Source organism: Salvelinus alpinus, chromosome 29 (genome assembly GCF_045679555.1).
Source record: "Salvelinus alpinus chromosome 29, SLU_Salpinus.1, whole genome shotgun sequence".
Classification (NCBI taxonomy): domain Eukaryota; kingdom Metazoa; phylum Chordata; class Actinopteri; order Salmoniformes; family Salmonidae; genus Salvelinus; species Salvelinus alpinus.
The window spans coordinates 18326859-18340553 of NC_092114.1; the positions used below are offsets into that span (position 1 = coordinate 18326859).

Genomic DNA, 13695 nt, shown 5'->3' on the forward strand with positions numbered 1-13695 from the left:
TCTTCTAATGATTCAATGTTGTACCTGTCTTCTAATGGTTCGATGTTGTACCTGTCTTCTAATGGTTCAATGTTGTACCTGTCTTCTAATGTTGTACCTGTCTTCTAATGGTTCAATGTTGTACCTGTCTTCTAATGGTTCAATGTTGTACCTGTCTTCTAATGTTGTACCTGTCTTCTAATGGTTCAATGTTGTACCTGTCTTCTAATGGTCCAATGTTGTACCTGTCTTCTAATGGTTCAATGTTGTACCTGTCTTCTAATGGTTCAATGTTGTACCTGTCTTCTAATGTTGTACCTGTCTTCTAATGGTTCAATGTTGTTCCTGTCTTCTAATGGTTCAATGTTGTACCTGTCTTCTAATGGTTCAATGTTGTACCTGTCTTCTAATGGTTCAATGTTGTACCTGTCTTCTAATAGTTCAATGTTGTACCTGTCTTCTAATGGTTCAATGTTGTACCTGTCTTCTAATGTTGTACCTGTCTTCTAATGGTTCAATGTTGTTCCTGTCTTCTAATGGTTCAATGTTGTACCTGTCTTCTAATGGTTCAATGTTGTACCTGTCTTCTAATAGTTCAATGTTGTACCTGTCTTCTAATGTTGTTCCTGTCTTCTAATGGTTCAATGTTGTTCCTGTCTTCTAATGGTTCAATGTTGTACCTGTCTTCTAATGGTTCAATGTTGTACCTGTCTTCTAATGGTTCAATGTTGTACCTGTCTTCTAATGGTTCAATGTTGTTCCTGTCTTCTAATGTTGTACCTGTCTTCTAATGGTTCAATGTTGTTCCTGTTTTCTAATGGTTCAATGTTGTTCCTGTTTTCTAATGGTTCAATGTTGTACCTGTCTTCTAATGATTCAATGTTGTACCTGTCTTCTAATGGTTCAATGTTGTTCCTGTCTTCTAATGGTTCAATGTTGTACCTGTCTTCTAATGGTTCAGTGTTGTACCTGTCTTCTAATGGTTCAATGTTGTACCTGTCTTCTAATGGTTCAATGTTGTTCCTGTTTTCTAATGGTTCAATGTTGTACCTGTCTTCTAATGATTCAATGTTGTACCTGTCTTCTAATGGTTCAATGTTGTTCCTGTCTTCTAATGGTTCAATGTTGTACCTGTCTTCTAATGGTTCAGTGTTGTACCTGTCTTCTAATGATTCAATGTTGTACCTGTCTTCTAATGGGTCAATGTTGTACCTGTCTTCTAATGGGTCAATGTTGTACCTGTCTTCTAATGGTTCAATGTTGTACCTGTCTTCTAATGGTTCAATGTTGTACCTGTCTTCTAATGATTCAATGTTGTACCTGTCTTCTAATGGTTCAATGTTGTACCTGTCTTCTAATGGGTCAATGTTGTACCTGTCTTCTAATGGTTCAAGTCACGAAAGGTCCATATCGTTCTAAAATTGCAGAGTTCATGTTTTCATGTCCCTCTCCCCCTCTCTTTTCCTCTCTCTCTCTCTCAGGAAATCCTTGGATCCCAGGGTCTGGCAGAAAAGGTATGTTTCAATCACACAGACACACACACACACACACACACACACACACACACACACACACACGCACACACACACATACAGGCACACAGACACACAAAGACAGAAAGACAAGCACACATACACACAACCACAACCTTGATCCTATATTACTGAAGAAGCTGAGGAGAGACTTACGTTTGTCAGTTGGCGTCCAATCAGAAAGACCATATGTAGGCGGTATGGGCCAATCAGAGCAAGGTATTTGTTTATGCCAGCGGCTGGTGACCCAAATACCAGGCCAGTTACTGTACTCCAAGAAAGGGCAGAGAAGGAGGGTAACAGTGTGAGATGGTGTGACACACACATACACACACACACACACACACACACACACACACACACACACACACACACAGCTCTGCTACTGACAGTGGAGTGATTTGAACATTATACACCTTGGCTATTTGGGGAGTTGCTCTATTGCTGCCTATTCATTTTGTCATTCTCCAACAGTAGCAGAATTCTGTTTACATATGCAGTAGCATATAAAACTCCAGACACTCCATTACTGCATTCCTTAGTGTCCTTACTAATGTTTTACTCATTTCCCATGGCTCAGTGTAATGCAGGATATTACCTGTGTCGAAACATAGCTCTAGTCGCTGTAGAGGAACTACGACTGAATATAATGAGACAGAATTATCTCTCTCTATTGGAAGACTTTCACAGCTATGAACCAACGCAATTAGTAGTGGGGGGTATATACAGTTGAAGTCGGAAGTTTACGTACACTTAGGTTGGAGTCATAAAAAATCGTTTTTCAACCACTCCATAAATTTCATGTTAACAAACTATAGTTTTGGCAAGTCGGTTAGGACATCTACTTTGTGCATGACACAAGTAATTGTTCCAACAATTGTTTACGGACAGATTATTTCACTTAGAATTCACTGTATCACAATTCACAAGTCAGAAGTTTACATACACTAAGTTGACGGTGCCTTTAAACAGCTTGGAAAATACCAGAAAATTATGTCATGGCTTTAGAAGCTTCTGATAGGCTAATTGACATTATTTGAGTAAATTGGAGGTGTACCTGTGGATGTATTTCAAGGCCTACCTTCAAACTCAGTGCCTCTTTGCTTGGCATCATGGGAAAATCAAAATAACAGCCAAGACCAAGAAATTGTAGACCTTCGCAAGGCTGTTTCATCCTTGGGAGCAATTTCCAAACGCCTGAAGGTACCACGTTCATCTGTACAAACAATAGTACGCAAGTATAAACACCATGGGATCACGCAGCCGTCATACCGCTCAGGAAGGAGACGCGTTCTGTCTCCTAGAGATGAACGTACTTTGGTGCGAAAAGTGCAAATCAATCCCAGAACAGGAGCAAAGGACCTTGTAAAGATGCTGGAGGAAACAAGTACAAAAGTATCTATATCCACAGTGAAACGAGTCATATATCGACATAACCTGAAAGGCCGCTCAGCAATGAAGAAGCCACTGCTCCAAAACCGCCATAAAAAAGCCAGACTACCGTTTGCAACTGCACATGGGGACAAAGATCATACTTTTAGGCAAAATGTCTCTGGTCTGATGAAACAAAAATAGAACTGTTTGACCAAAATGACCATTGTTAAGTTTGGCGGAAAAAGGGGGATGCTTGCAAGCCGAAGAACACCATCCCAACCGTGAAGCTCGGGGGTGGCAGCATCATGTTGTGGGGGTGCTTTGCTGCAGGAGAGACTGGTGCACTTCACAAAATGAATGGCATCATGAGGCAGGAAAGTGATGTGGATATATTGAAGCAACATCTCAAGACATCAGTCAGGAAGTTTAAGCTTAGTCGCAAATGGGTCTTCCAAATGGACAATGATCCCAAGCATACTTCCAAAGTTGTGGCAAAATGGCTTACGGACAACAAAGTGAAGGTATTGGAATTGCCATCACAAAGCCCTGACCTCAACCCTTGCTCGCAAAAGCGTTTGCGAGCAAGGAGGCCTACAAACCTGACTCCGTTACACCAGCTCTGTCAGGAGGAATGTGCCAAAATTCACCCAATTTATTGTGTTAAGCTTCTGGAAGGCTCCCCGAAACGTGTGACCCAAGTTAAACAATTTAAAGGCAATGCTACCAAATACTAATTGAGTGTATGTAAACTTCTGACCCACTGGGAATGTGATGAAAGAAATAATAACTGAAATAAATAATTCTCTCTGCTATTATTCTGACATTTCACATTCTTAAAATAAAGTGGTGATCCTAACTGACCTAAGACAGGGAATTGTTACTAGGATTAAATGTCAGGAATTGTGAAAAACTGAGTTTAAATGTATTTAGCTAAGGTGTATGTAAACTTCCGACTTCAGCTGTATTTGTGTGTGTGTGTGTGCATTTATTTGAGGATGCCTGGGTGGTTGTGTGTTTGTGCATGTCATGTCATGTTAATATGCTGAACAAAAATATAAACGCAACATGCAACAATTTCAATGATTTTACTACAGTTCATATAAGGAAATCAGTCAATTTAAATAAATTCATTAGGCCCTAATCTATGGATTTCATATGACTGGGAATACAGATATGCATCTGTCTAAAATTAAGAAAACCAGTCAGTATCTGGTGTGACCACCAATTGCCTCATGCAGCATGACACATCTCCTTCGCATAGAGTTGATCAGGCTGTTGATTGTGACCTGTGGAATGTTGTCCCACTCCTCTTCAATGGCTGTGCGAAGTTGATGGATATTGGCTGAAATTGGAACACGCGTTAGTACACATCGGTCCAGAGCATCCCAAACATGCTCAATGGGTGACATGTCTGGTGAATACTCATAATAATTAGTTTAGCGCATACCCAGTGTTTCCCCTAGTTCTTTTTTACAGACGTGGTGGCAGAGGTAGCAGGGGGTGTTAGCAGAAAAGGTCTTCCTGAGGGGGATCCAGGGGCATGCGATGCGCCACTGCTGAATGAATATAGGGGAAACACTGCATACCACACTTTATACATTGAATTGGGACTCCCAAAACATGAATGGGGAACAACCAAACGTGTCCCAACAGATTGATGTCTCTAGTGAGCAATACATCTCCATATAGTAAAGTAGAGAGAGCAGGCTTGGCTGAGAGAGAGAGAGGGAGAGGCAGATGGGTGTCAGGAAACAGTGACTAGGTAACACGTACCAACCATTGATGGAGTTGCATTTGTGGATCCCAGGAAGAGTAGCTGCTGCAGCTAATGGGGATCCTGATCCTACCAAACACATAGAACAAAAACCTTCTCTCTCCTCCTTACTCCTTACCTTATCTCCCAGTCACTTAACATCAACATATGTTAACTGGCTGGTGTCACACAACATCAATATATGTTAACTGGCTGGTGTCACACAACATCAATATATGTTAACTGGCTGGTGTCACACAACACCAATATATGTTAACTGCCTGGTGTCAGACAACATCAATATATGTTAACTGGCTGGTGTCAGACAACATCAATATATGTTAACTGGCTGGTGTCACACAACACCAATATATGTTAACTGGCTGGTGTCACACAACACCAATATATGTTAACTGGCTAGTGTCAGACAACACCAATATATGTTAACTGCCTGGTGTCAGACAACATCAATATATGTTAACTGCCTAGTGTCAGACAACATCAATATATGTTAACTGGCTGGTGTCACACAACACCAATATATGTTAACTGGCTGGTGTCAGACAACACCAATATATGTTAACTGCCTGGTGTCAGACAACATCAATATATGTTAACTGGCTGGTGTCACACAACATCAATATATGTTAACTGCCTGGTGTCACACAACACCAATATATGTTAACTGCCTGGTGTCAGACAACATCAATATATGTTAACTGGCTGGTGTCACACAACATCAATATATGTTAACTGCCTGGTGTCAGACAACACCAATATATGTTAACTGGCTGGTGTCAGACAACATCAATATATGTTAACTGCCTGGTGTCACACAACATCAATATACTGTATGTTAACTGCCTGGTGTCACACAACACCAATATATGTTAACTGGCTGGTGTCACACAACATCAATATATGTTAACTGGCTGGTGTCAGACAACATCAATATATGTTAACTGGCTGGTGTCACACAACATCAATATATGTTAACTGGCTGGTGTCAGACAACATCAATATATGTTAACTGGCTGGTGTCAGACAACACCAATATATGTTAACTGGCTGGTGTCACACAACACCAATATATGTTAACTGGCTGGTGTCACACAACATCAATATATGTTAACTGCCTGGTGTCACACAACATCAATATACGTTAACTGGCTGGTGTCAGACAACACCAATATATGTTAACTGGCTGGTGTCACACAACATCAATATATGTTAACTGGCTGGTGTCAGACAACACCAATATATGTTAACTGGCTGGTGTCACACAACATCAATATATGTTAACTGCCTGGTGTCAGACAACATCAATATATGTTAACTGGCTGGTGTCACACAACATCAATATATGTTAACTGCCTGGTGTCAGACAACACCAATATATGTTAACTGGCTGGTGTCACACAACATCAATATATGTTAACTGGCTGGTGTCAGACAACATCAATATATGTTAACTGGCTGGTGTCACACAACATCAACATATGTTAACTGGCTGGTGTCACACAACATCAATATATGTTAACTGGCTGGTGTCACTTAACATCAATATATGTTAACTGGCTGGTGTCACACAACATCAATATATGTTAACTGGCTGGTGTCACACAACACCAATATATGTTAACTGGCTGGTGTCACACAACATCAATATATGTTAACTGGCTGGTGTCACACAACATCAACATATGTTAACTGGCTGGTGTCACACAACATCAATATATGTTAACTGGCTGGTGTCACACAACATCAATATATGTTAACTGCCTGGTGTCACACAACATCAATATATGTTAACTGGCTGGTGTCACACAACATCAACATATGTTAACTGGCTGGTGTCACACAACATCAATATATGTTAACTGGCTGGTGTCACTTAACATCAATATATGTTAACTGCCTGGTGTCAGACAACATCAATATATGTTAACTGGCTGGTGTCAGACAACATCAATATATGTTAACTGGCTGGTGTCAGACAACATCAATATATGTTAACTGGCTGGTGTCACACAACATCAATATATGTTAACTGGCTGGTGTCAGACAACATCAATATATGTTAACTGCCTGGTGTCAGACAACACCAATATATGTTAACTGGCTGGTGTCACACAACATCAATATATGTTAACTGCCTGGTGTCACACAACACCAATATATGTTAACTGGCTGGTGTCACACAACACCAATATATGTTAACTGCCTGGTGTCAGACAACATCAATATACTGTATGTTAACTGCCTGGTGTCACACAACATCAATATATGTTAACTGGCTGGTGTCACACAACATCAATATATGTTAACTGCCTGGTGTCAGACAACATCAATATATGTTAACTGGCTGGTGTCACACAACACCAATATATGTTAACTGGCTGGTGTCACACAACATCAATATATGTTAACTGGCTGGTGTCACACAACACCAATATATGTTAACTGGCTGGTGTCACACAACACCAATATATGTTAACTGCCTGGTGTCAGACAACATCAATATAATGTATGTTAACTGCCTGGTGTCACACAACATCAACATATGTTAACTGGCTGGTGTCAGACAACATCAATATATGTTAACTGGCTGGTGTCACACAACATCAATATATGTTAACTGCCTGGTGTCACACAACACCAATATATGTTAACTGGCTGGTGTCACACAACACCAATATATGTTAACTGCCTGGTGTCAGACAACATCAATATACTGTATGTTAACTGCCTGGTGTCACACAACATCAATATATGTTAACTGGCTGGTGTCACACAACATCAATATATGTTAACTGCCTGGTGTCAGACAACATCAATATATGTTAACTGGCTGGTGTCACACAACACCAATATATGTTAACTGGCTGGTGTCACACAACATCAATATATGTTAACTGCCTGGTGTCACACAACACCAATATATGTTAACTGGCTGGTGTCACACAACACCAATATATGTTAACTGCCTGGTGTCAGACAACATCAATATACTGTATGTTAACTGCCTGGTGTCACACAACATCAACATATGTTAACTGGCTGGTGTCAGACAACATCAATATATGTTAACTGGCTGGTGTCACACAACATCAATATATGTTAACTGGCTGGTTTCAGACAACATCAATATATGTTAACTGGCTGGTGTCACACAACATCAATATATGTTAACTGGCTGGTGTCACACAACATCAATATATGTTAACTGCCTGGTGTCACACAACATCAATATATGTTAACTGCCTGGTGTCACACAACACCAATATATGTTAACTGCCTGGTGTCACACAACACCAATATATGTTAACTGCCTGGTGTCACACAACACCAATATATGTTAACTGCCTGGTGTCACACAACATCAATATATGTTAACTGGCTGGTGTCAGACAACATCAATATATGTTAACTGGCTGGTGTCACACAACATCAATATATGTTAACTGGCTGGTGTCAGACAACATCAATATATGTTAACTGGCTGGTGTCAGACAACACCAATATATGTTAACTGGCTGGTGTCACACAACACCAATATATGTTAACTGGCTGGTGTCACACAACATCAATATATGTTAACTGCCTGGTGTCACACAACATCAATATACGTTAACTGGCTGGTGTCAGACAACACCAATATATGTTAACTGCCTGGTGTCAGACAACATCAATATACGTTAACTGGCTGGTGTCACACAACATCAATATATGTTAACTGGCTGGTGTCAGACAACACCAATATATGTTAACTGGCTGGTGTCACACAACATCAATATATGTTAACTGGCTGGTGTCACACAACATCAATATACTGTATGTTAACTGCCTGGTGTCACACAACACCAATATATGTTAACTGGCTGGTGTCACACAACACCAATATATGTTAACTGGCTGGTGTCACACAACATCAATATATGTTAACTGCCTGGTGTCACACAACATCAATATACGTTAACTGGCTGGTGTCAGACAACACCAATATATGTTAACTGGCTGGTGTCACACAACATCAATATATGTTAACTGGCTGGTGTCAGACAACACCAATATATGTTAACTGGCTGGTGTCACACAACATCAATATCTGTTAACTGCCTGGTGTCAGACAACATCAATATATGTTAACTGGCTGGTGTCAGACAACACCAATATATGTTAACTGGCTGGTGTCACACAACACCAATATATGTTAACTGGCTGGTGTCACACAACACCAATATATGTTAACTGGCTGGTGTCACACAACATCAATATATGTTAACTGCCTGGTGTGAGGCGAGCGGGCTGGGCTGACACACTGGGTGGTAGATGTTGTATTAATTGCCATGCTTCCATTAGAAATAACTTTGCTTCAGCAATTTGTAACACACACCAAACTGTAGTGTGTCTGTGTATGTCTTTCGCGTGAAGAGCTACAGCTGGCCTGCACTCTCTGGTGCCTTGGTGATTTTACTGTATCTATTGATCGCTGTCTCTCGAGAGGGACGCATGTGTGTGTGCGTGTGTGTGTGCGTGTGTTGGAGACCCCCTCCCCAAACCCATGTATGCAGAGAATGTTTAGCTGGTGTAACAGCGCCACTCTCTGGTCACTAGAGAAACTGCACCCTAATCATTGCACCGCAGAAATCATCAACTAGATTCAGATTACTACCAGCCCTGCTACTGTAGTTGGGCCACTGGTCCCAAATGGTAGTCTGTGCGCTGATTGGTCCAAACTGTCTATTGTCTTCCTGACAGGATTCAAACAGACACACGGCATGTCTCTTCTCTCATAATCAACACTACTCTATCCAATAGAGCAGGATGGGTAATTCCAGTCCTCGAGGGCCTGATTGGTGTCACAGTTTTGCCCCAGACCCAGCTAACACACCTGACTCCAATAACCACCTAATCATGATCTTCAGTTTAGAATTGAATTTGATTAATCAGCTGTGTTTGCTAGGGATGGAGACAAAGTGTGAGACCAATCAGGCCCTCGAGGACTGGAGTTGCCCACCCCTGCAATAGAGGATCCATATACTACACTGAACAAAAATATAAATGCAACATGTAAGGTGTTTCATGAGCTAAAATAAGGAGTATTTATGTCTGCAATAAAGCCTTTTTGCATGGAGAAACTCATTCTGATTGGCTGGGCCTGGCTCCTCAGTGGGTGGGCCTGGCTCCTCAGTGGGTGGGCCTGGCTCCTCAGTGGGTGGGCCTGGCTCCTCAGTGGGTAGGCCTCATTGTAATGGCTAGAATGGAATTCATCTAACGGAATCAAGCGGTTTCCATATGTCTGATGTGTTTGATACCGTTTCATGTATTCCATTCCAGCCCATATAATGAGCCGTCCTCCTATAGCTCCTCCCACCAGCCTCCTCTGTGTGCAACTCAGTATTAGGAAGGTGTTCTTAATGTTTGGTATACTCAGTGTATGTTTTGTAACTACTGTACCTGAGTTTCAGAGCTGGCTCTTCCTTTGACGTGTGACTTTTGCCTTGGATCTGGCCTCTGCTGCTTTTAGCCTCCTCCTCTGTGCTCACCACGGCTGCTATCAAAAGCAACTTCATCTAACGAGACACAGACCTTTTTAAAGTCACTTGGCGTTATCGACACAGTACATTGCAAAATCAATTTGGACTCTTTTAATTCAGACACTTTCCTCATCTATATGAAGGCCTTGATCTGCTGCATTACAGGGTATCTCACCATGAACTAATGTGATGTTAACATTTCAGGGTATCTCACCGTGAACTAATGTGATGTTAACATTTCAGGGTATCTCACCGTGAACTAATGTGATGTTAACATTTCAGGGTATCTCACCGTGAACTAATGTGATGTCAACATTTCTATCTCTCTCTCTTGCTCTCTCTCTCTCATTTTCTCTCTCCCTCCCTCTCTCTCTGTCTCCCTTTTTCTCTCTCCCTCGCTCTCTCTGTCTCTTTTGTATCTCCCTCTTTCTCTCTCTCTCCCTCTCTATCTCCCTTTCTGTCTCACTTTTTCTCCCTTCCTCTTTCTCTCTCACTTTTTCTCTCTCCCTCCCTCTCTTTCTGTCTTTCTTTTTCTCTCTCCCTCCCTCTCTATCTCTCTTTTCCTCCCTCCCTCCCTCCCTCCCTCCCTCCCTCCCTCCCTCCCTCCCTCCCTCCCTCCCTGTCTCTCTCTCTGTCTCTCTTTTTCTCCCTCTATTTTTCTCCCTCTCTCTGTCTTTATCTGTCTCTCTCTCTCCATTCTTCTCTCTCTTTAGTGTGCTGGTTGTGTTCTTCTCAACGATGACCTAAATGTAAGTTCTGGTTGGATGAAAGCTCTCATGTTGCACTGATATTCACATGAAACAAAGACTGAACAGATGAGACATACAGTATCTCCATCAAACTCCCTGAGAAGTACAGTATCTCCATCAAACTCCCTTTCAGAAGTGCAATCAACTGTCATTCACATGGAAAATAATACTGCAACAATAGAATGTCCTCAAACAACCAAAAAGAATAACTTGAAACAAGATACCTGTGGATTGAATATACAGTATATCAAAAACAATAAAACAATGAAATCTGTTTTATTGGATAAATATGTAGGCAATGATGTTCACGTATAAACAAGTGAAAATAGCATGTAGTTTCCTTCTGGCTAAGTATGAGACACTGTAAAGTGGAGTAATACCCAGGTGAATGACTACACCTCTAGTTACACATCCTCTTCAGCCATATCTGCATGCTTTAGCTAACTCTTCTAATGTCTGTCGTCATGGTATCCTATTCTGTCTCAGATGATACAGTAAGACAGACAGATGTTTAGTGTGATAGATGTGTTCATGTTTGGTTTGTTTGTTTGTTTCAGCTGGCCTCAGTTGGACACACTGGACAGCACAGAATGAAGGGAGAGAAGGGAGATCGGGTGAGAAAATAATACACACACACACCTACCAGCTCTCACAGTCTCACGTCAGAATTAGACGTTCATCCATGTTTCTCAAACGTCAAATTTTGAAGTTGTTCCAAACGTCAAATTTCAAAGTGTTTAAGGTTAACTCAGAATTTGTAAAGTAAAGGTTAATTTTAGGCATTAACCCCCTGAAATCTTAAGGTTAAGCATTACCTCTGGTTAAGGTAAGGGTTAGGGTTTGGGAAAGGATTCAAATAAACATCTCAAAAACAGCTTTCTATCACTGGATTTGAACTTGCAACCAGCGCTTACTGTTGCCCCTAGTGGCCGGTTTCCACATCATCTCCCGGCCTCCTCAGACATAGATGGACATCTAATACTGACACACACACACACACACACACACACACACACACACACACACACACACACACACACACACACACACACACACACACACACACACACACACACACACACACACACACACACACACACACACACACACGTGGAGCAGCAGTAAAGATCTGGCCGTAGGAGTGTGTATACCCAAACTAATCGTGGTGGAATGTGTGACATCATCACCTGTGTTGTCCAGACACGCTTAGACACATGCAAGCAAGCACGCACACAAACACAAACGTACATGTACACACTTACACACACACACACACACGCTCACTGATCAGCCCACCTCCGAAATACACACATACATACATTGAATCATAGCAGCATCATCATCAAACACCGAGAGTTTCATAAATATTTAAATCACTGTCAAGTCTCATTAGTATAATTTTTATTTTATTTTAGCATCACTTTTCAAATATTCATTTTATCTGCATTGATTTAGTGCCATACATACTGAGTTAAGCAAACTTAACACCAAACTTTGTCCATCTGTCTCACTCTCTCTTTTCTGTCGCGCTATCGCTCCCTCCCTCTCTCTCTCTCTCTCTCTCTCTCTCTCTCTCTCTCTCTCTCTCTCTCTCTCTCTCTCTCTCTCTCTCTCTCTCTCTCTCTCTCTCTCTCTCTCTCTCTCTCTCTCTCTCTCTCTCTCTCTCTCACACACTCTGTCTCTTTCTCTCTCTGTCCCTCCTCTCTCTCTCTCTCTCTGTCCCCCCCCTCTCTCTCTTGCCCCCATCTCTCTTTCTCTCTCTCCCCTCTCTCTCTCCTGCTCTCTCTCCCCTCTCTCTCTCCCCCCTTTCTCTCTCTTTCTATCTCTCTCCGTCTCTCTCTCTATATATATATCTCTATCTCTCCTAGGGTTCAGACTGCAGTGAATCTGGTACAGTAAGTGTCTTGTCCAAGTGAAGGACTGCATTAGCTCTCTGAACTAAAGACTGTATTAGCCCTCTGAACTAAAGACTGTATTAGCCCTCTGAACTAAAGAATGTATTAGCCCTCTGAACTAAAGACTGTATTAGCCCTCTGAACTAAAGACTGTATTAGCCCTCTGAACTAAAGACTGTATTAGCCCTCTGAACTAAAGACTGTATTAGCCCTCTGAACTAAAGACTGTATTAGCCCTCTGAACTAAAGACTGTATTAGCCCTCTGAACTAAAGACTGTATTAGCCCTCTGAACTAAAGCTAAAGTTTGGCGAGCCAAAACAACTCTGCAGGTCTTAGGCAAAGTTACTCATCACACAAGCATATAGGTGGCTAAGCAGCTCTCCATAGTACCCCATTTACAAAGATAAACTCAGCAGAAAAAGAAACGTCCTCTCACTGTCAACTGCTTTTATTTTCAGCAAACTTAACGTGTAAATATTTGTATGAACATAACAAGATTCAACAACTGAGACATGAACTGAACAAGTTCCACAGACATGTGACTAACAGAAATTGACTAATGTGTCCCTGAACAAATGGGGGGTCAAAATCAAAAGCAACAGTCAGTATCTGGTGTGGCCACCAGCTGCATTAAGTACTGCAGTGCATCTCCTCCTCATGGACTGCACCAGATTTGCCAGTTCTTGCTGTGAGACGTTACGCCACTCTTCCACCAAGACACCTGCAAATTCCCGGACATTTCTGGGGGGAATGGCCCTAGCCAGGCTCTTCGCTCTGGGAAGTTTTGGGGATTTTTATGAATTATCTTTGGAAGACTGGGACCTGAAAAAGGGATGTTTATTTTTTTGCTGAGTTTAGATACATTGTGTGT

The 13695-nt window shown here is 41.5% G+C and overlaps 1 protein-coding gene across 3 annotated transcripts in view; it reads left to right on the plus strand.

Annotated features, from left to right (window-relative positions):
- LOC139559195 (collagen alpha-1(XVI) chain-like) overlaps positions 1-13695 on the plus strand; it is a 136322-nt gene that overhangs the window by 35764 nt on the left and 86863 nt on the right. For all 3 annotated transcript variants that reach the window (XM_071374972.1, XM_071374969.1, XM_071374973.1), the window contains exons 9-12: positions 1461-1493; positions 10892-10927; positions 11485-11541; positions 12796-12822. In XM_071374972.1, the coding sequence (XP_071231073.1) occupies positions 1461-1493; positions 10892-10927; positions 11485-11541; positions 12796-12822 (153 nt within the window). The remainder of the gene's footprint in view (positions 1-1460; positions 1494-10891; positions 10928-11484; positions 11542-12795; positions 12823-13695) is intronic.